This window comes from Malurus melanocephalus, unplaced genomic scaffold (assembly GCF_030028575.1).
Source record: "Malurus melanocephalus ecotype Western Australia unplaced genomic scaffold, MMel_1.1 scaffold_33, whole genome shotgun sequence".
NCBI lineage: Eukaryota > Metazoa > Chordata > Aves > Passeriformes > Maluridae > Malurus > Malurus melanocephalus.
In genome coordinates, this window is record NW_026623265.1 from 3572154 (window position 1) to 3596122 (window position 23969).

General features: G+C 40.4%; 1 protein-coding gene across 3 annotated transcripts in view; it reads right to left on the bottom strand.

Moving 5' to 3' along the window:
• The window catches only part of UTRN (utrophin), a 348477-nt gene that overhangs the window by 313573 nt on the left and 10935 nt on the right, over window positions 1–23969 (bottom strand). For 2 of the 3 annotated variants that reach the window (XM_057364022.1, XM_057364019.1), the window contains exon 1: window positions 539–645. The exons of the other annotated variant lie outside the window; for it this stretch is intronic. In XM_057364022.1, the coding sequence (XP_057220005.1) occupies window positions 539–644 (106 nt within the window). In that variant the 5' untranslated portion in view covers window position 645. Of the gene's footprint in view, window positions 1–538; window positions 646–23969 lie in introns of those variants that run through there. 3 annotated transcript variants of the gene reach the window in all.

Genomic DNA, 23969 nt, shown 5'->3' on the forward strand with positions numbered 1-23969 from the left:
CTTTCCAAGTTACAAGAAATACTGCTCTCTTGAGATACCACCAAAATGAGGAGAAAATCCTGTGGGGGTCAAGGAGCTGCTATAAGCTTATAAATTCAAAGGGACCAGAAGGCACAGTAAACAGAACTGTAATGAACCAGAACAACTAAATGCTAAAATCACCATTATTTAACACATAGTTTAAGAAAATTGGGGACATTAAGACTCTCAAACAGAACAACAATAACATTTCTGCCGTGAACAAGTTACTGTTCTAGGTGAAAGGGAAGCCAACAACACAAGCATTACCAAAAGGATCTTGTGGCTGCAGGTATGACGCAGCCAGAGCTCACACAACACTTGCAGTGGAGCAGTGCCACAGAAAACAGCCTTTCCCCGCTGTTGCCTGCCATGCCTTCCACAGCCTGCTCTGTTAGAGTAAATTAAGTTAGGCAAAGTTAAGAAAAGCAGCTTTCATCAGGTGTAGAAGATAAAAACAGACCCACACAGCTGGATCCCTTCATCTACCACAGCCTTCAAAACACAGGGGAGCACTCACCCAGCAGAGGGTAACAGGTCTGCCTGTTGGTATCCCGAGGCACAGCAACCTTGTACTTTCTCCACACAACTTTTTTGGCTGTTGGAACGCTCATGACCAAGCTCATTCTTTGAATAACAGGAAAGTGAAGATGCAGAGGAAGTACACGTTAGTAGCCACGCAAGAACTGCATGCTGGGATTCAAGGGGGAGGGAGGCGCTGGTTTTCCTCAGAGAGTTTGACAYATTCAGCCACACAGTGACTGATAAAGCCAGTCAGGAAACAAACCTTTTAAAAGAAGGCTGCTTGTCAGCAAGTAACAGACCTCAAGCTAATTGAGATTTCTTTTCTCTCTAAAATCAGATAAATCTGCCGCTTTGCTTCTCCTTACGAAAACAGGAGGACACTCCATCTTTCAGAGAACTAGCAAGTTCAATTCTACAAACTGAAAATAGGAATGCTGATGGCAATTTTGCTTTTCTATTCAAATCAAACTCTCTGGTCAAACACCATACTCATTTTAAAAATCCTAAATATTTTTAGTATTCATTCTATAAAAAGTTTGCACTATAACACTTTTTTCATCCATTGAACAAAAAATATAAAACTAGAACAACTCTTCAAGGTAAGCATCCACATTTTTAATGGCCTTTCCTAAAAAGGAAGTTGTACAAATTATTCTCCATGATGAAAGTCACAAATTCTGATTAGGCATGCCCTTTCCACTGTGCAGTAATTTCAAATAAGACAGAGCAAGGAACAGTAAAGCAGAAGGTTGGTCATGCAAGGCTGTGATAGGATCAGAGTTATTTTATAAGTGGGCCTTTAAACTGTGCTTACCACCAGTACAGAAAGCAAATCCAATCCCTCTGTCTTCAAAACCCTGTTACCAACTTTATAATCAAATTAGGAGGACTCCAAATTCTGTAGTTTTAAGACAGCCCATATTCCACACTTTAGGATACTGAGCATTACATAAGAGTCCATATTCCACATTCCAGGATACTGAACAGTACAGAACTCCAACAGTCACAACAAAGTAATGCAAGAAGAGATAAACTACAACACATAARTACAAGCACAATCACCAGAGAGAAGAATTCTAAACCACAGAATTCTAAACCGCAAAAAGACAGAGGCTGTTTGATTTGTCTGCCTGTCTCATTGTATTACATGGCAAGACAACTGTTCTAGATACAGCTCCCCTCTCTTCATTGATAACCAGCTGGGACAACTTACTGTATCACACCCCAGACACTATTAGGAGAGGGAAGGAGGGAGAAATCAAGATCCATTTTTCTTTAAATATTTGTGGGCCAGAAGTTGATCTTACTTAATTTTGTGAGTTGGAGGGTTTTTTTCCACAAATTCAAGAATTCCTCAAAGTTGAAGGCTGAAAGGCTTCATACAAAAGGAATTTTGTTTCCATTAATAAAGACAATCATACATTCAGGGGGCTAAATCAGACATTTGTATCCAAACATTTCTGTGAACCATGCAAACAAGAGTGAAGTGGAAAGGTAATAAAAGTTTTAAAGCTAGGATTTCTATTTTAGAAACAAACAAGGATATATTTTGTGCACACAAATACAAACCTTACTGTGCCAAGCACTTCACAAGCGCAAAACAAAAAGATGCCGCCAACTCCACCAAGCAAATGATGAGAATTAGCAGACAGACCTGCACACATGCCAGAAGTCTTACCAACAGCACCATATCTTCCTTTTTCCAAGTCTTGATGAGACTGTCTGAATTCCCTAAGTGCTCCGCTGTATATCCAACACCTCACCTTAGACCCTGCCACTCCAAGATAAGGCCCACCCACACTTGGCAAGACTGAAGAATAAGCACAAGTTTCAGGAGTTAGCAAGTTYGTGACAACATTTCTGTGTTTACCATTTCTCAAGAGAAAGTGTTCACAGTCAGTGAGAACAGTTAAAGAAATACCAGTCTGACTCCATCAGTCCCTTGAACGTCATTCAGTGTGAAGCTATTAAAGGAGCTGAGTAAAATCATTCATGCACSAGGGCTTCCAGAGAAGCTCAGCTCTCAAGCTCTGCCTGCTCTCAGTAGTTGCCCTATGTACATCAGAGTAACTGCTTTTATCTAATAGCAAGTTTTACCTCAAAAATCCAATCTTTCAATAGAAATATACACTGAGAATATTTACACATTTAAGGGGGGTTGTACTATGTTTAAATTGAAAAACAAACATCTCTTGCCTAAACAGAGATAGAATTATTAGCATGAAATAATTTCATACCAGAACACATCTGCAAAGATGTTAGCTTTAGGATGGCAGAAATATTTTTAAGCTAAATTTGTAAAAGTGAAACCATAGCCTCTGTGATTATCTGAAGTATTGGGTATGAAATCCATATGTTAACCACAAGAGCAGATAAGCAAAAGAGAAATGGAAATTTCTGGTCAAAATCATCTTTGAAGAAGGCAAAGGAAGAATTTTCAATAATTCTTTTAAACAAACTCCACAGCTCAACACACTAGCGTACTCTCCTCTCCTAAACCATTTCATTCATTAGGAGGAAGATGGTCTTATTTCTACTACTACTGAATTCAACAGGCCATTTATTTAGCAGTTCTCTGACTGGAGTACGTGCTCTTCTATTCTCCCTGGTGTTGACAGCAGTAATCAAATTTTGTACATGCCACTGGCCCTATTATAGTCCCACAGCAGCTGGCTGGCTGCCTGAGCTCCTTATCATGTATGATAAAAAAGACCAGCCGAACAGACCGGCTGAAACTACTGTGGGAAGACAGAAGTAAAGGGAAGTCTAACCAGAAGTCTAGTAAGTAGAAATCATGTCTTTTTATGCTTGCCCATGTATTACAAAGCARTAAGAACAAGGCTACACTCAACACATGACAAGCTGAACAGTTTTCAGAAGGACTGGAGCTTAGATGACAATCCAGCCCTTGTTGAAGACAAGGTCTGAATACCACACTTCATATGTGAAACACTATCCATCTATGTCTCAGTCCACACAGCAGGGAATGGGAAAGCAAAAAAGCATACAAAGGTGGGGATAACCAGATAACTATACCCATTCATTTGAAGGTGAGCTCATAAATACTGCAGATGACTTCTCTACCACAGCCCAGCACATACAAAGTCAATACTGGGTTCAGAGTAAAATTAAAGTTCACAGAGGTAAACAACAATGGGAGCAGAGGGCAACATCCTTTAATTATAAAACTCTCCTTTATGCAAGACAATCTAGAATGAGATWGGCTTCCATTTTTTCTTTGCCTTCTGGGAGCCTTCCAGGAGCCTTGAATGCTTTGACTCTGAGAAGAGGAAACTGGCTTCTTTTTCACAGCCTGCCTCCTTCCAGCTGTGTTCCAAGTAGGCCTTGGGTAGCCCTGCTCTGAACTTCCACTCTTCCATACAAGTCCATAGAGAAAGGCTTGGTTTTATAGCAGGGGGAAAAACAAATCTAAAGGACTTCTTATGGGAGCAGAACAATGAGGTACAGAGCTCCTCCTTCACCTTCCTTCTCCATCATACACAAGCCAAGTCTTCTCCTTCCTAGAGGGGAAGCACAGTCTCTCTCAAAGCTCCTGTRCTACCTGTCTAGTCCTACCCTTTATAACACTGCCATAATGAACATCTAGTTAAGAGCTTCTCATGATGCAGGACATTAACACCCCATAATTTTGTTCAGGATGTTTTATTTCACCACAACAACCAGGCAACATTTTTTGCTGGTCCGACAAACATGATCTGAATTAGCAGGCCACATAATACTTCTTTGAGCAAGCAAAAAAACCTTGTATGCAATGCTAAGGAGAAGGATGGCAAAAGGGCCATGGGAACTTGAACAGAAAGTAATGTTTCAAGTGCCTGTTGTATTTTGATGGAAACTGGTTATTAGTTTAATCCCTACTCCCAGGAAACACACAGCACCAGCAATTTCAGGTGGAAAAAAATGGGTTTTTAGAATTTCTGTTGAAACCTCCTTTCACACAATCAGGTTCATGTCAGCATAAAGCTTTCTAGAAAAAGAAAATTWGCAATACAGGTAATTGAGCAGCCCTCACTGCTGTGTAAGAGGAACAGTGTGTGGCAACTACTGCAGTACAGATAACACACACACATATTCTCTCTGCTCTCAAAGGCAGGTCCAAGAGAAACCCTTCCAGCCCRCTGTGCTTGACACATGGGTCTCGTAAAACAGCATGTCCGTGGCTGCCACTGACTCATCCTGCAAAAGAACTAATAGTAGCAGCTGTAGATAAATAGTGATGCCTTTCAAGAATCAGCATAATTTTAGTCAGTCTTTTTTGATGTTTCTCTTACAGCTTCYGTTTCCCTTTTGTTAAAGGGAATATTCTGAATGTAAAGACTGAGAAAACCTGTGGAGCACATTGGTCTTCCAAAAGTGCTGCTTGCATTATAATCACACCTGTGAAACCCAACCACAACCAAACAGTACCGCTTTCCACAAAACATCCTGGGCCACCTGTTTACAGCAGCTCAGAGGAGTGACAGCAGGTCCACATGACAGACACCTTCTGCATCTTGCTTCTCATTTGAAATGCCGAGCATACCTTCCAAAACAAGGCTCTGCCCACCCACAGGCACCTTTATAAAACAAATCCCAATCAATCCATGACAGATGCACTGCTCAACACGTGTGCTCGTATGCAGGGGTGCAATGTGTATTTCAGCAGGAGCCTGGGCACTGACCCCTGAGTGACAGCACACAAACCCAAGCACAGGAGAGAGGCCATCACCTGAGTAGCCCCAGTTCCCCCAACCAGTGATCCTGGTGGGTTCACAGTTTTCAAAGCCACTTGCCTTGCTGCAGTGGGAAGGACTGGGAAGATTTGATTCAACCCTGGGCCAAGCAGCTGTAAGAGCTGCTGCTGAGCAACTCCACCCAGGACTGACAATAGCCCTCAGCACACCCCACAGCACTAGGAACTGCTGGAGAAAAAAGCATTGCTTCCAAAAAACATCTCATTCCTCTGTCCTTCACAAGCCAAAGCTTTGGAAGCAATGGTTTAGGCAAGCATATGAATAAATTTACTTGTACACATTCCTGTCATTCATTCTGCAAATGTCTGTACCTCCAAGAACATAAACTATCCAAGCTTCCYTGTAACCCTTCCCGCAGGGTGTTTTTCCTTAGAAAGTAAACTCTCCTGGCTGTCCCTATTCAGACTCCACAAAGCTGTCCATTGGTTTCTGCCTCAAGCCTGGGTAGAAGGAAAGGAAAACGTATCAGGAAGGCTGGAGAGCAGCTCTGAAGTAAGTGCATGTCCCTCCAYCTGCCCAAGCCTTCAGGCCTCACTTTACCAGCTAGGGCTGCAACCGCAACTTCATCCTGAAAGCTAAAACCCTCCCTCCTACCATGGTGAGGAGAAAGAGGGGAGATAATCACAGTTAAATCACAGGCACATTTCAAGRGTAGCGCACCCTGTGACCAATGACCACATTCATGGTCAGCAGAGTGCCACCAACACTGCAGCTCCAAGAATCTGTATGTTTGGTTTTCCTTTTTTTAATGCCTGGTAACAATGCATGGGTGATCAGACAGCACCCTCAAAGGTGCTATGTGATATTATCTGTATAATTTAGCACAGTATTTATTTGCATACTATCAGCAACTGACACAAGTATACACATTACCAGTCTTGTTAAAATTAGCGTTCAATTTCTTCCACCCAGACGGTCCATTTCCYTTCCCACTTGCAACAATGTATCCCATTCATCCTTTCCCACAACAGAATACACAAAACCAGACAGCATTGTGCAGAGCTGCACTGCCTTCTGTGGAAATATTAACGAAGTTCTTTGGATTTACCAGTCACKATGCCAGGGATGGAAAGTTTTGCTCACCTGGAAAAGAGGGATCTGCAGAAAGCCTGCATTAGGAGCCCCAAGTTTTCCTATTTCTTCCTTGAACAGCAAGAGTAYTGTAGAGAGCTCCCTAAGCTAAATAGGCTATCTTTTCTTACTTCAGAGAGCTAAAAATCAGTAAAAAACTGTGAGAGGCATCCTAAAATTAAGAAGAATAAAATAAAGTTTTATGTTCCCCATGGACCTTGGTCAGGTCCAACACAAACATCTCCAGTTAAACTCCTCACTCTTCAGAGGACAAACATGATTCCTGCCAAGGACCCAAGGCAAACGTCCCTGTTTCTGAAATAGCATTGCTCAGAGTGGGGGAAAAAAAAAAAAAAAAAAAAAAAAAAAAAAAAAAAAAAATCAACCCAAAACACATCCACTCAGCTGAGTGCAGGAAGGGTGCACAGGATGCTCAGGACTCAGCACAGTGACACAGTACCCAGCCCGGGTGCATCCACTCAGCCCACAGTCCTGAAGCAGCCCAGCTTGGTGAGGGCAGGCATAACATGGTTCCTTGTGCATGATGCCAGAGTGACAACACAAAATTTTCTGAACTACAGAAACCCATCTTAGAACTACCTGCACTGATGCCACTGCATAAGMCTTCATTTTCATGAAAAATCACTTTACCAAAAGGAAGGAAAAAATGTTCACAAAACATACTTGTGTTCAATCCTATTTAAAGCCACCAGTTAACTTAGTATAGACTKAATAGAGCTCTTGTTAATTTGTCCCAATAATTACATTTACTCACTCCTAAAAACTTACATAGCATTCACAACCTTTAGCCACTGATCTCTTTTTGACAGCTACAAATTGCAAATCATTTTGCGATTAAGGTTATCGAGACTTCAACAAGGTCAGAGAGTATATTTCAATAGATAATCCAACATCCAGATGTTTTGATAGGTATAACATTCTACAAAGACTGTATTAAAAAAAATCATTGCATCAGTTGTCAGGTACTAGAAATGCATCACTAAAACTGTTTTTAAAATTAATGGCCTTCTTTCTCTCCTCTCTCGCCAATTAGCACAGAAAAGGAAAGAGATAAAACCATGTGCTTTAATAAATATCAAACCTATTGGAACCTGCAAAATAACTGATTAATAAACTACTCTGAGGCTGAGGTCAGTTTACAGAGGAATCATCACAYAGCAGCTATGGCAACACAGAGCCACCACACTGCACTGCCAGCTAGCAAAGGGAAACATAAGAACACAGAGCAGAGCAACAAACAGCATCAACCTGCTATCTTAGGGCAGCAGAAGTGARAAAGCTCTCAGAGAATGGTCCTCAGTTTAGCACTGCCTTCCTGTGTATCAAGGGACTAGGGAAAGAGCATGGAAAAGAGAAAGCACATGGCACAACTGAAGCATTACCTAAAGGAAAAACTAACCACCAAAAAGCCTCAAGTCTCTCTAACAGTAATGGTAAACACACACTCATAAGCAGAGACACAACAGCGCAGAGAATGACAGCATTTTATTTGGAACAGAATGTGTACCCTATCTCAAGCCACCTGCCCAGGTTCCCAAGTAATAACTGGGTTAGTAGGCATCTCACTCAGCTCCACACTGGCTAAGGAAAGCTCACACAAGCCATGATCAGCACAGCTGTGGTGAAAAGACTAGGCAGTAAGCAGCTGAGAGGCAGTAACTGATTCAATTTTGCAAGCCAGCAAAAGATTGCATGTTTACATCCTCATTTGTTTCAAGAAATTTTCAGCAGGCTTTGTGTATGTGTACTTTGCAGGCTTCTGCCAGGTCAAATGGAAAACACTGGGCTCAGTTATTTAAGCTCAAGTGTGCGGAGGAGTAATTACCAAAGCTCCACTGGACAGAAGGATTGCATTCTTCTATTTTTCAAATGCCACCACCCACAAAGATAGGACAATAAAACTCTCAGAAACCTTGTAAGCGAATCCAGCAAACACTGTGCAGAAGTCAGCCTGCAATCACATCGTACCCACCTCAAAAACTCTATCTGTACCTCTCTAAGTACTGTGAYATAATGACCAACTACTTTCTGCCGTCACCATCATGGTTTTTGTCTGTTTAAGCTGGATTTAAAGCCCACATCATGTAAAGGTTGAGATAGAGGCCACAGGTACAGTATATTCTAAGAAGTCTTTCTGTGCAAGACTGACTGGCAAATCATACACATGCCTAAGCCAGACAAAGGACGCTTGAATACACAACTCTGCTTCACAATTACCGTGATGCAATAGATGCAGCACAGCACTCCCACATGAATATTTAATGTCAACAGTACACATGTTTACTAGCTAATTTTAAAACAAYTTAAGGGTTAAAAATGGATGCATACACTACAGTAATCACATTATTGATCACCTTACTGAAGCATCACACTTTGAAGTGTGAGCAGGCACAGTCTCATCCATGGTCTGAGCAGTAGCTTTTCAGCTATTCATATTTTGTACAACTGGTTATGAAACCAACTGATATTCCCTGCAACAACCTCAAAACAAACTCAATAAAATTTTGCATTACTTTTACAAAAACATTTTAAGGCTGAAGCCTTTAACAATTTGGGKTTTTTTCCCTTTGAAATAATGTGTTAAAAGAAACAATCATTATTTTCATGTATTTCAAAAATATATAATATATATATAATATATATGCTCTCAATGAGCATATGAGTATGTAATATAAGTACTTTTGAATAAAAGTTTTTACACCAAAGTGGATAGATTGAGAGTCTGAGACACTAGACATTATCCTGTGTTTTCAGGACCTTCACTCAATTTAGCAGATGGGCTTTTATACTCCCACAGTCTCCCTGGCACAGGAAGCAAAGTGCTCCAAATGGCACACATTTACCAGTTTCTTACTTTGCCTTGTCTTTCCTACTACCCTACTTTGCTTTTGTTGCTGATATGAAACACTGAGTGGGTTTTATCACAGGGTTATTTTCTTACTAGCTTAACTTCTCCTGCTTGAGCAGCAACAAGTTGCTACCGAAAAGCAAACCACCTTCTCTCTGCATGCCTGCCAACACATCCAGGCAAACACCACTTCCACTTCACAAAGTTAATATTGAAGCAAGTTGCACTGAAGTTGTTCACAGCTGTACTTAAAAAAAATTCTGTATAGCTTGGTAAAACTCCAATACAAATAAAAGAGGAGATGGACAACAAAACACAAACAAATTGCATGGCAGTTGTGATTCACACAAACATTAGCATGCACGTCTCTGGTCTCACTCTGTCCTCAACTTGCCCTAGATTTGAGCACTTCTCCATAATACCTATATTCAACATTATACTGCCTTCACTACCAATCATTTAATACCTAACTGTAGTATTCTGACAGTTAACTGTCTCTCTCAGTGTCATATCAACTTTTCTATTATTTATGTGCAATTCCCTCACTTTAACTAGACTGGTGTAAGACACTTGTATGAATAAAGCATTATAAAACTTCACTGCTGCTTGGTTTTGGTTGGTGGGGTCTTGGTTTTTTGGTTTTTTTTTTAAATTTTTTTTTTATTTTGCAGCATAACCACAGCATGAATACTGTTTCTTTTCTTTAGTTTGTTTGTAGGTGATTTTGTTTAACTTTAAATCACAGAATTCTGATATTCCCTATAACAACATTTGCCAAAAAAGCACTTGTGAATCACAGAAGCATTTCAAGTCAGSCACAGGAAAAACATAAGCCCCTATTATATATTATCTTCATCAATACGGATTGAAAGAAGGGATTCACACAATGAAGATCTTTATAGCTTACACTGTGAGACAAGCAAGGCAGTTTAGGACACAGGAGGCAAGGTTCAGAAACGGAACTTCACACAGATGCAATTAAAATGTTCACGATACTACTTAAGAACATAACCTACTACTACCTACCTTTGTGGAAGCTTGTGCTATTAAGTGAATGTCAGACTTTGGGTCACTGAAAAGTAGCCCTAGTGCAAATACAGCTAAATGACCACAAAGAGACAAGAAGCTACATTACCATGGGGTTTTCACAAATCTACCTTTACACCCAAATAACCTCCCCTAGCCCTGCAGTTTTCCATCACCTACCTTTCTCCTTACTTGCCTTTAAACACTCATTTATTCTTCCTGTAAATGATAAAAATCTCCCTACTGTTAAGAAAAAATTATCAGCTCTCAAAGCAAATCATAGTTCATTCAGTCTTCTCACTCCCACAARATCATCAGGTGCTGTCACACCAATGATTTTGTACCTACCATTTCCACCATAAGTAACTTTATCTTCCTTACTTTGTTCTACCCTGAGCTATACGGCTGTTCATCAATTTTTTGACCCTCTACCAGGAGGGTCAAAATCAATGAGGCAGGCCAGTTCCTTGTAATCCATCCAGTACAAACCCAGTGAAGTGAACATAAATCCCTATAAATACTGTATATAAACCATTCATGTCCCCTGTTTTGTCTCTTGCATACGAGATCAGGCAGCTGGGACAAAGAAGCAGCAGAAAACAGGACATGCTCCTGGTCAGGATCAGATGCAACCACTGAAATTCTCCCACCAGCACACAAAAGCAGGAACAAGTAAACATGGGGGTGGGGGGAGAAACATTTTCACAAGAAATCTGACTTGCATCAGATGTCCCTATGATGGCATTTTAGCTACCAGCTGGACTATGACTTTCAGATTCCCAATACCAGGTATTGGGCTAAGCCCAGCTCAGCAAGCTTTGCYACCTCCATCTGACTGGAGATACTCCCTGGGCCTATGCCAGTCCTTGCTGCGCCCCCCATCCCCCCAAAAAAACTAGGAGGAATTGCTCCAACACATTTCAACCTCTGGATTTCAGTATCTGGTAGAGAARTAGGGTAACACAAGGATACATTCCCAGCTGTAGACAGCAAGAACCTTGTGACTACTGTGGGAACAGTTGGAGCTCCTCTCAGTTCCTACCATAAACATTCAGTCAGTTCCCCCATACACAGTACACCCAGTTCTAGCCAGAAACACGAAGAGGACTAAAGTGATGTAGATGGCTYGCCATTTGTTTTGCTGCTTCAGAAAACCAACAGCCTACTTCCCAATTAAAACCAGGAAGTCTGCTGGGAAGCAGTGATTCCACAGGGCATGCCAGGGCAGCAGTGATAACAGAAAGGAATTCCTCATGCCTCATTTCTTAGCCGCGGCATCTGGCCATAACCAATTCTAGAGCCCACCTGTCCCTCAAAGCCCAAGAATGGATTACAGACACAATGAGGAAATCGAAGAGTTCTTTTGGTAGGTTGTTCCCCTCCCCCAATCCCCATCTTCTGTACAAAACAGAAGAGCCAAGAGATTTGTTATGATTTGGGAGTATACAAGGCATGTTCAGGTTCTGCGGCTGCCTGGGGAGCAGGAAGGTTCAAACAGCAGCAGCAATCCCAAAATAATGCAGAGCTTGAGAAGTAGAAACAGAGAAGGTGAGTGATTCCAACTCAGCCCACTGCTTACAGAAATTATACAGGGCTCCTGAAAACATCAGAAATTTCACAGCTTTCACAGGCTCTTTCTCTGAAGATAAAATGGTCACATTTTATAATTAGGTTTCATGGCTAATACCACTATGAAATGCAAATCTCCTTCATTATCTGTAAAAAAATTTAATATATATTAAATTCCACTCTAAAGAGTACTGTATCAGCAAAGAAAAAGAAGAAAAAAGCCACCACACATCAGGATAATCTTAGAAAGGCTTGGTAAATATTGCAAGTACAAAACAGTGCTCTCATCTACAACACCTTCACAGAAATGCAGCAGAAGTGTTTCTGCACTGTCAACCTGAACGTAAGTTCTCCAAAATTATTTTGGAATAAGCCACATGCCTTTTAACATAACCCAGGTTCAAAAATAGGCATTGCCAAGATCCACTTACTCAAATAATCTTTTAGAGGCACCACTGTAGCATCCAAGCACCTTCCAGTTCAGTGCTGCAGAGAGTTTAGCCCTCTATAGCCAGACTCTCCTTCTTTCTGGCACTGTAACAGTGCAAAAAGTACCAAATTATACCTGGTGGGGGAAGGACAGATCACCACACCTATCTTAGAATCTGCTGAGTTGGAAGGCACACATCAGAATCACTGAATCCAAACTCCTGGCCCTGCCCAGGATGCTCCAAGAATCACACCACATGATACACACCTCTTGTGTCTGAATACAAAATCTGCTATGAAAGTGGAAGCTATGCAGACTAGAACAATGTGTCTCGTGTTTGCATTAACAAGTTATTGCCAGATCTTTGACTATGATTTATGGACACTGCATGCAGGAAATGGAACAAAAAATCACCAAGCAATTATCTCCTGTCTAAAAAGCTGGGGCACACAGTGGTGGAATCCCAGCACAATATAAAACCACAAGGAAACTATATATGTGACACTTAAAGGCTGAGTTCAGTTTTTACTTCCACAAAGCCAAGGTCACAGGAATTAAGCCCAGCACAGTCACCAGCACAGAACCGCAGAATCCTCCCCAGCTGGGTGGGGACCTCTTGCTGAGAGTGAAACTAATATTTTCCAGCAAGTTCATGAAACCCTCCACTATCCTTCCTCATTCAGAGGAGCTATTAAAACRCAACTTTCACAGCTGCATACACAAGAAAGTACACAGACAAGGAAGGAGACAAGCAAACAGAAAGACAGAAAAATATAGCTACAAACTTACAAATTCAGACACTGACCAGCAGGAGAGCCTTAGCATATCTTGGACCAAGTGAAAAAAAATCATTTACAAGCTTTTCTCCAGCAGAGTTGTAAGGAAGCAGTGAATCTACCGCATTTTCAGAGTCCAAATGCCAATATCGAGACACTACATATATAGGAGAAACTGACAAATGTCAGAAAATGAAGATGCCCCCCTTGACAGTCAATTTCACCAAACATGCAGAACAGATGAGCTCAACATCCATAGAKGGTCATAAGAAGTGTTTGAGATTGCTTTTAATTTCAGACATTAGAGCTGACCAGGAAGGGGGGAGCTAGATGGAGGGGAAACAAAAAAGTAGCAATAAATTCTATCCCACATAGGCTGAATTCTCTCAGTTCTTTGCCTGAGATGCACTTTTTCTGTATCTACTACATGAAGTTTCTGACCTCATGAAGCAGCAAGCATGTCCTCTGTCTACCACTTCTATTYTGAATGTCTCTCCCCCACTTAAAAACCTTTTACTGGATGATGCAGGAGATTTACTTTTAGCTCAGTTATGGCATTGCTTTTTTTAAAAAAGTGAATATGTGAGAATACGTATTGTTCACATGGCATTTGCTCATTCTGAAGAAAATTATTCTAGCCACAACCTCAAGAACTACGATTCAAAAAAATTCAAAGACTTTAAGACACCACACACCAATTCTTATACCAAATTTCARATAGTTAATAAATTACAAACACCATGTTCTAGAAATTGTTATCATTCAAGGTTTTCAACAGTTATCTTCTATATTCCCCAATGCCCAGGAGCTCCCTACGCAGTCAGGAAGTGACAAGGAAATAAACCCATCCCCTTGGAGTGGCCCAGTCATGGCAATGCACTCCCACATGTGCACACACACACACACACTTGCTGCCAGCTGCCTCCAAGCCATCCTTGTTACCCGGGGACAACTCASGGGAGGTTCAGCATGGCTTGCAAGAATTCCCACCCCAGCACATGATGGGAAGAAGTAYTGACATGTGTTTTAGTATGAACTGAGGATTCACCATACTCCCAAGCAACTAGCTGGAAATACCTCATTAAAAACCGACTTCTAACAGTCTCAGATCTGCACACTGCTGTATAATTATTTCCAGCTTGAAAGGGCTGCATAATTTCTCAGGAATATCACCATTTCTAAATGGAACTCCTAGAAGGGGAAAGCAGATATGCATACATATGTGTGCACAGGCATATATATCTACATATACCTCCTTTTCTCTTATCTTTAAGTATACACAAGATGACAAAAACCCAATTCCATTGCATCTTGTTCCATCACTTAAAAAACACTGCCTTACCTTGTGGCTGTGCTTTTGTACATCAGGAAGAAACACCCAAGCCAGAAAGTGCATAATTACCTTTCTATTTACTTTACTATTCACTTTATGAGGGGGAGGGTTAGGAACAGGAGCAGTTGAAAATATGCCCTTCCCTGAGGGCTGAAACTCATGAAACATGTTTTTTTGAGAAAGAATGGGGCTACTTTTTCCCCTTGGAACTCTATCATCTCCATTCCCTAACCCTCACAATAATTTCAGGGGCTACATCTAATCACCTTGCTACTCCCCAACTAATGTATTTAGTATTCAGTACTTTATTTGAGCCATTTCTGCCACTTAGGCAACAAGATTTCTCCTTTCTCTCAACATTAGTCACCAGTGACACCTACCCAGTGACTAGTTATAACAAAAAAGGAAGGCACAGGAACAACTAAACTCTSAAAGCTCTATCTTCTTTCAGTTTTGAAGGCATTAGTCCACATCTTCAGAGAAAAAACAGAGAAAGGAAAAGGAAGTCAGGGTAAGCTGTTCTGTTTGTTTTCTTTTAYAATTTGTTTGTTTTCTTAAAGAAGACTAAGCTATAGTGCCAAAGATCAAGGCTGACCTTCCCAGATGTTTTTGATATTTCCCCTGAAAAAAGCACAGATCTGAGTTATGGATACCCCAAATGCTACATTCATCTGTCATAACAAAGGTCTGTGACGATCAATAATGTCGAAGAATAACAAAGACAAGGCAAATTTTACCATTTTTCCTTCTGATTGACAGCAATGGAAAGAAACCCCACTGTTCTGCAGTATAAAGTCTCATCTGCAGAGAAAAAAAAATACCTTAATAATTGTTAGCTACTATTATAACATGGTGACCCAAAGCTATAGCATAAAGAGGTCCTTACCACTTCAAATTTCATCTGGATATCCATCCTGAGGAATACCCTGCCTGCCMCAACTGGATAAAAGACCTCTTTGATAAGGTGGCTCTGACGCTAGGCTGAATACAGGTTGAAAAACAAGAAAAATGTTAAACCTTTGAAATATACACTCATTCACTGAACAAACCCAAGACACAGCAGTAAACATGGTAACCACAAAGATGAACCATGCTAGGCAGTTAGCACTATGGACAGATTGCACCCAAGTGAAACAAACAGATTTTAAAAGTGATCCAGAGGTCCAAGAAACACCACCAACTGGGAAACAAGTTCAGGAAAACTAAGCATAAGAGAAGTTACAGCTGCTTCTTCACTCTCACCATCTCTCAACAGAAATAACTATAAGAAATAACTAGGGGGAATGAAGGACAAAATAGAGGAGTGGAAAAACACCACACTTAGGTAAAATTAAAAAAAAAAAAAAAACACAAAACACCTAACCATGCTAAAATACAGAACTTAGATTACATTTAGCAACAAGAGAAATCACAGGTATTCTTAAATAATAAAGGGGATCTAAATTCATTAGCAAGTATTTAAAAACACACTACAAGGACACAGCTTATATCAGAAAAAAAAAAAAAAAAAAAAAAAAAAAAAAAAAAAAAAAAAAAAGGTAAAATTAAAAAAAAAAAAAACAAACACAAAACACCTAACCATGCTAAAATACAGAACTTAGATTACATTTAGCAACAAGAGAAATCACAGGTATTCTTAAATAATAAAAGGGATCTAAATTCATTAGCAAGTATTTAAAAACACACTACAAGGACACAGCTTATATCAGACAGTTCCATCACCCAGTATCTACTAGACACAACTGCTTACTAAATACTGTGTGTTATGTGTGGAAACTGACTTTTTTCAGCCACTGTGCTTTTATACTGAGCTGAAGGAGGTGTCTAACAAATTTCAACATTTCCACCTACTCCCCATTTTTATGCATCAACACTGATTCTCTTGCAAGAACTYATCTCTTGGGGTTAAATTTTAAACAGACCATGTTATATTTGCATAGGTCTAGTTAATGAAGAAATGACTGCCAGTAAGTGTAATATCCTGACCTTCTGTCATGAATTTTAATTGCCTACAGATGGTTAAGTTTAGCCTTATCTTCCCACATGAACAGGTCCACGTGGATCAGGTCTCCCTCAGCCTTACGCAGTGCAGCTGGTATTTCATAGAGCCCATTGCTGTGCCCTGCAACACATCCTGTGGGGGGTGAAACGGAGCAGTGGGTCAGGTGCAACCGCTGCAGGGAGGAGCTGAGGTGAGTGCTAAACTGGAATTACTCTGCCCAAACCTGATTGAAGAATTCTCCCTGGTAATGCCATGGCTGCTGTAAATAGAGTAATTTCTAAACCAGCCCAGTTKTTCTGACTTTAATGATCTCCTCCACTGCTCTTCTAAATTTGTCAAATTTCTTAAAAGACCATTATCCCTCATCCCCAACCAAGTTTCCCCCTCCTTGTTCTTCAGGTGGCAGCAGAAAAATAAAGCCATTTTAGGAGAAAAGTCAGCTTGGAAAAATTGAGGAAAGGAAGCAAGTACTCTTCCATCTCTCCATGAAATGAAGAATTTCACTTCAGCTGAACAATAAGAACCTTTCCTTCTACAGCACATTAATGCAAATAACTGAGAACAGACCAACAGATTTATAAAAGCTGAGGTCAACTTGCAATTTATGAAAAACCTTTAATGAGGTCTATAAAATTCAGTTATGTAAGTTCAGTAAAATTTAGATATGCATTAGAGAAGGTACAAAGCATTTCTCCTCTATAAGCAGTTTTTAAAATAAAAGTTTCATTGAATAAATGACAACCTAAAACAAGATGCCTTTACAAAAATCATACATACTGTCAGATTCAACTCTCAACACTCTTACTCAGCACATTTCAGATGTGCCTTTTGGTTTTGTTTTTTTCAATATGTGCTTTTGCAAGAAACCACTAACTTTGCATGCAGCAACTTGCAAGATCCTCAAAGATTTTCTGCCAAACCTCCCCTACACTGTGATGTTAATTCACCATATAAATATTCAAAGATCTTCTTGAGTAACTGCCAGAAGGGAACACTCTTCTGTAGCTACACAGTCACATCCACACTTAGCTCACTATAGTAATGCTATGCCCTGGGGTGGAAATGCAAGGCAACCAAGTTCTACTAGGACAGGGGAAAAAAAAAAAAAAAAAAAAAAAAAAAAAAAAGCAATCTTGGTCACTCCAGAACACTTGTATCCTTTGACATTAGCTGCCAAGAGCAAAGAAGGAACACCAAAATTTTCCTTGTAGATGATGCATAAAGTTCCCTTTGGCTACTGCTTCCACATTTTTTACCCAACAGTCTAAGACAGATCTGAAAAATTCATGTCAGGATGAGTTTCTGTGTCAATAGTTGCAAGGGAACAGAAAGAAAGGTGACCACACTCTACTTCATTAATCCCTCAAACATTGGCAAAACCACAGAAAAACTATCTCAAGAGCTCAACACGTCACATCTCAGCTGAGAAGCTAACGAAGCTTAAGGATATCCAACCATATCCTCCACGGCTGATGACCATATCCACACATTAGCTCAAAGCTAAAACCAGTTTGGGAACCTACAGGCTTGTTTTACACTAAATAGAGACAGTCTGAAAGCCAGAAATAGGCATGAAGGAAAAAAAACAAGTAAAATTATTTTTCATCTGTTTCAAGAGGCTAATTTTCTCATTTTAGAAATCAAAGAACAAAGAACTCAAGGCCAAGGTGCTATTTTGGACCATGACTTAACCCAGATTTACATTAAATAAGTATATTTTCCTTAGGGAAGTCATTTTAGTAGTCTCTTTTGCATATATATTCTTACTTGAACAGAAATTTAAAATAATCTTAAAAATTAAATATGTGGTTATTCATATTCAATTTAGTTGTTTATTCTGTGGAAGAAAATTCGRAATAGGACTTCAAATAATTTTTAAAGCTGAGAGGACTTATTTAACTAGTTCTATTTATTATAAAAAGAAATTGTAATTACTGAATCAGCTTTTGGTAAGGGTCTAGCAAAGAAATCATCTCACCTTGTATTAATACACTGCTCTTCATTATTGCAATATAATTAGACCAGTTTGCAAAAAGTGCAGGGTACTATTTTTGCACCTGAATGTTAGAACAAGAAGTAACGTATTTATACTACACATATTTAAATAAACAGCATATTATTATTTATAACAAGCTGGATGATTCTAGAAGACATGATCTAACTGACTCACCCACTCCTCAGCTGTACTTTCACCATTCTAAACCCTGCAGGACTGGGGGAGGGTGGGGAAAATGTCTAAAGGCTGTTGAAGAAGGAATTCTTTATGYAGTAAAACCTGTATCTTGTCCCTCTTGATTAAGATACTTCAAGGACATCTTAGTTAAGAAATAGTAATCTAACCAGAAATTCTCTTTTGTTACTATTTTTTGCATTAATTCAATACTTAGGTCTAAAACTAATTGACTGCAAAATGGGGTTTACAACTCTTRTAGCCACATCCACGTTACACAGAAGGTGCAATTCCCACTGAAACTAGATTTTATAATTTGTCAGACTTTCCAAAAAGGCTTTTGTGATAGCTTGCAGATTCCAAACCATAGCTGAGTTCAATTTATTYATCCGAAAAGGAGAGGGATGAAAAGAAAGGAAAAAATAAAGCCTCTATTAAGTATACCACAATACAGATATAACACTGTTAAAAAAAGTCTCACACAATTGACACTTGTTACTTTTCCCCCCACTTACACCACATTGCGTCCCAGGTAACAGATCCAGATCAAAATCAAAATCCAACCCATAGCCACAGATTCTCACCAAGATCAAATATAATTAATTTAATTGCTTTTTAAAGACTTCCAGTATCATTAGTTATCTTAATTAGCATTCATCTGCTCCGTCAGATGATAACCTTTTGGCTCTGCTAAACTTAAGAGTGCCAAGAACATATAAGTTCCTTTTTTCCATTGTACCGTGGATGAGAGTTGAGTCTCCAGCTTCTACACTTTTTTGGCAGCACAAGACGTTTTTAATAGGATAGCAAGTTAAGGTCCTTTTTGAGTGCTGGAAGAGTATGAAAGGAACCTTATTACAAATGAGAATACCAGGCACACATAGTATCTTAGGAGGAACAAAACCCCTTCTTCTGCCTTCTGCCCTCCATCACTAGGACAAAAACAGTTTGTGCATATTAGTATGAAGGAGAAAAATTGTCAGATTAGTGAGCATAAGGACCCAAATCCATAAGAAAATACTTTTCCAACTTCAGGAAAGAAGTTTAAAATTCCAATTCATTTCACAATTTCTCTATTCCTTCACATACCCACACAAATTATGCAGAATGCCTTCATAATCAGGTTGCACTTCTCTAGGCCACATGAATTTCTGTTTTAGATGATCACCATAGTACATTATCATCTTTCAGCATTGCAGTGTATCCCAAATATGTTCTTTATTATCTATATTCATGTTCTTTAACCCCTTCCTCCTTTCTGCAGGCAGCAAAATGGAATTCAACTAAACATTACATTTTCATCAATTTTTACTAGATGGGGACAAAAGTAAGTTAAAGCCATAAACTGTACGGCCAAAATAAGAAGCTATAACAAAAGGAGGTGAGAACTAGCATGGAATATAAATTAAGCAGTAAAACATTTCTAAGCAGTCTTCATTTTTCTTAGCACTTTATTTGAACATTATCAGACACAGTCCATTTTTACCACCTGACTAATGGTTTCTGCTCCATCCCAGCTCCCCCTGCCCAACAGCAGCAGAGAAGCACTGTGGGAAAAGGAATGCATTAGGACTTCCACGGCAACAACCAGCAGCAAATTTAGAGATTTTCTTTTCTGCTCAAATCACCCTGGAACCAGATCTTCCACTGAGTACATTACACAACATGTAATTTTTCCTAGCTCGCTCCAAAGTTTTGCAATGTATCCCACTTCCTCCAAAGGCCAGTCAACAGACCTAGACTACTTCAGAAAGGACTCAACTGTCAATCACCTAATCCTGAAAGTAAATTTAATCAACTACACTAAGGACACAGAATCCTTTAAGGATGAATACAGCAGGCCAAGACCTTTTCAAYGTTATATTGCAAAGAGACAGTAAAATCAAATTTGACATGCTTACAACAGGTCAGGGTTTTTAGGATCCTTCATTTCTTTCACACTAGTCAGTGCTAAAATCACCCTGCCCAGTTAATAGGCAAAGAAACTCTTGCATCACATGTGATATTTTGCCCAGAACACAGAAAATGTATTGGCATTTAATTATGTTCTTTATACATAAGGCCACAAGCTACAAGATCCACCAAGTATTATATGCTCCTCTTCTACCCTAGTTCCTACTGAAGAAAATTTTTCTGCCTCAGAAGTGGGCATTACTTGCTGGAGTGTTCTGTGACCTAACCCAGTAACCTCTAATTCAGGTGCAGCATCAAGTGAACCAGTAAGGGCAACATTAAAGCAGCTGCAAAATGCAAGCRCTGCTGCAGCGAGAAAGTGCCCTASAGCAGAAGTACCACACTTGAATTCCTTTTCGGGGCAGAGCTGCACTTAGTGACACAATGCACATAGCATGAGATTCCTGTGGGAATTTGGGAGCACCAAGGATAGCAACCTCACCCAGGAAGTAATCAAGAACCTGACCTCAACTGTGCCAACCACGGGATGCCACATTGTTCATTTCATGATTGACCACAGATATGAATGAATGCAACACAGAGATCATAAAGCCAGGATAACCCTACATAATGCCCCTAAAAGCACACTTGTTACCTCAATGCCAGATGTCAGAGCAGCACTGTGCCYGAGCTAGCATACTCTGTACTGTGCATACCCTGCATCATAGCTCAGCACCCACTTCTGCACCAGGCAAACCAAGGAAATAGCTCCCTAAATATACCCCTCACATTTCCTCCAAGCAAACATGGAATCACTCTCTTGTCAAAAGGGTCCATCATTATCTATGAGGTGACAWATTTCCCCTCTGTGTACAGCCCTAAGCTCTCCTCCTTTCTGACATCTCAACTATTTGGACATTGACACGAGCATAAATACCATTACCTYGCCTCAGGTAAACAACTACAGCAATGACACCTCTTTTTATTCCTGCAAGAGGTTGTTGTTATAAGAAACATATCAGAGACTTGCAACACAGTGGCTGCTATCATGTTAACTATATCCTTGCARCCATCACCAGGACTGGGGGCTAGATGGCTGCCAGTACTGGCAACGGGGGGATTTGTTGTGGCTGTCTTATTTTTGGAGAAAAAAAAAGAGGAGAGCAATGCTCCTTTTCTCTAGCTCTTGAGAATGTCCTTACAATGTCTTTCTCCTGGAGAAGGCACGACAATCAAGACTTTCCGCAAGCCTGCTCTTCCACTTAGACCAGCATCTTTCACCATCAAGTTTTCCAGAAATATAGAATCATTTATGTTGGAGGAGACCTCTAAGATCATTGAGTCCARCCACTAAATTAGCACTGCCAAGTGCACCACTAAACTCCTTTTTTGGGCCTACAGCTTTAGACGTGATAATGGAGTACCTTTCCAGCGCAGAAACACATAAACACACATACCCTGCACCAGAAGGTTTTGGCGCTTGCCTGATTCATTACAAAATGCCCTCAATGCTCTCTGGCYTCTCACTCTTGCCCTGGTACACCTTCTCTCTGTGCAATACATCGGCAATGCACCCCATCCTACACTGCAGTCAGCACTCAGTGGTTCATACTCTTTGAAAATTTGAACAGGCATGTCAACAGTGACAAGCAGGCATGAAGGCTCTAATTACGAGGCAGTGGCAGGAAGGACAGGTACCACCCCAAATGTGCCCCCTGCCATATTTTGGGAAAGGTGATCCCTTTTGATGTGCATTTCTCACAGTGCTCAACGGCTGAGGAACCAGATGCTTGCACAGCAGGCAGATGCCCACAGGCTTCCCCAGCCAGGGAACCTATCTGTGCCAGCACCCCGGCACACTGCTCCACCATSGTGACAAACCAACTGCTCCAATAACCTGCCAGGAAGATGCTGGAAAACACCTGGACCCTTTGTGTAGCCACTATCGTAGCTAAGGGCTCTTTCCCCACCCTCTGCTGCGGAGCACTTGCCTCTCARGTCTCTCCTCAGTAACTACTGCCTTCAGTTCATCTTCCACCAAGTCTGCACTGTACAAATATCCACAGATGTGCCTCTGCAAACAATTCTGACTTCAGTGGAGTTATCTTCTGTGAAGATGATCTAAAGCAGCAGCTAAATCCTTGAGGATTCCTTTTTTTCCCCTGCAAATACCTGCCAGGACAGGAAGGTGAAGCCAAGGAGGCAACAGAGTCCAGCAGCTAAAAAAAAAAAAACCCATATGACATTTTCCACCTGTTTCACTAGATTTTCAGACTGTCTCTAATTGCCTTTTGCTCGCAGCACGCAGGAGATGCTGCCTGAAAAACAGAAGCACGAGGGGCCTCAGGTGTCAACACACAGCCGGGCCACACATCAGGACATGTCCCAGGGCAGTGGAAACCAGCTGCCACATTCATCCCTTTGCCCTTCCTCATACCAGGATGACAGCAAAGGAAAAAAAAAAGTAAAGTATCTCCAGCTCTTTTGCTCTTTCCCCATATACTGTGCAGTATGCACCGAGTACATCACCACACTCTTCCTTCAACTGGAAGAAACACCATGAAGTTGAGCAAGGTAGAATAAGTAACACAGCATGCACATATGCACACACACATAAAAAAGAGCAACTTCTGGGAAGAACACAAGTGTGTTTTTCAAAAAGAAAGGCTTATATATTTTTAGTTTATTTTGGATAATTATTTTTAAGTGCATAGCACGTTAAAAAATTATTATCSTTATACTTGGAATTGAACAGGACATCTATTTTTAAATATTATTTATTCAGTCCCAAGTCATCCCCTGAGACAAGACAAATAATAATAAATCAGTTCCCCCAGGAAGCACAGCATCACCCTGGTTGTAAATTAGCCTGATTGGTCATTCTATGTTGCCTCCATATTTTATATGCACCTTTGGATTGTATGTGCCACAAAACCTTTMCAATATGGGCATCTCATCAGACTCAAGATCCCATACACTGAACCAGTTAAATGCTCTAAAGCATCTCCTTTCAAGCCCAAATTCTGCCAGACAAACCAGCTACATACATTGGGGCAAGTTTATGCACTCAGRTAGAGAGCAGGCTAGCATATTTTATCTTTATGAAATATATTTTATCTTTTATCTTGATAAAATGGAGTGTCAGTCTCTACCAGTCTCACAACTGACAGCAGATCACCACTAGTGCTACCAGAAGAGAGATGAGCACTGAGTTTCCTTCAGTCCAGTACACACTCTTCATTTTTTTCAACCTGTTCCAGGGACTGCTTAATTTATACAGCGTGACCCATGAAAATGCCATGTTACTACCAAGACACTGTTCTACTTTGTGCCTCAGACATGCCTGATCATGGAATCTCACCTTCCCCACTTCACTGCTGGCATTAATTTCATTGTTTCTCCAAGAGGGAAAATGAGTCCCCAACTAGCAAAGAGTCACCACTCCYCAAAAGTACCCCATTTCACAAAGACAGGTACTGTTCTTCCATCCTATTGCACACACCCTTACCTAAGGGAAGCAAAAACGCTTGAGT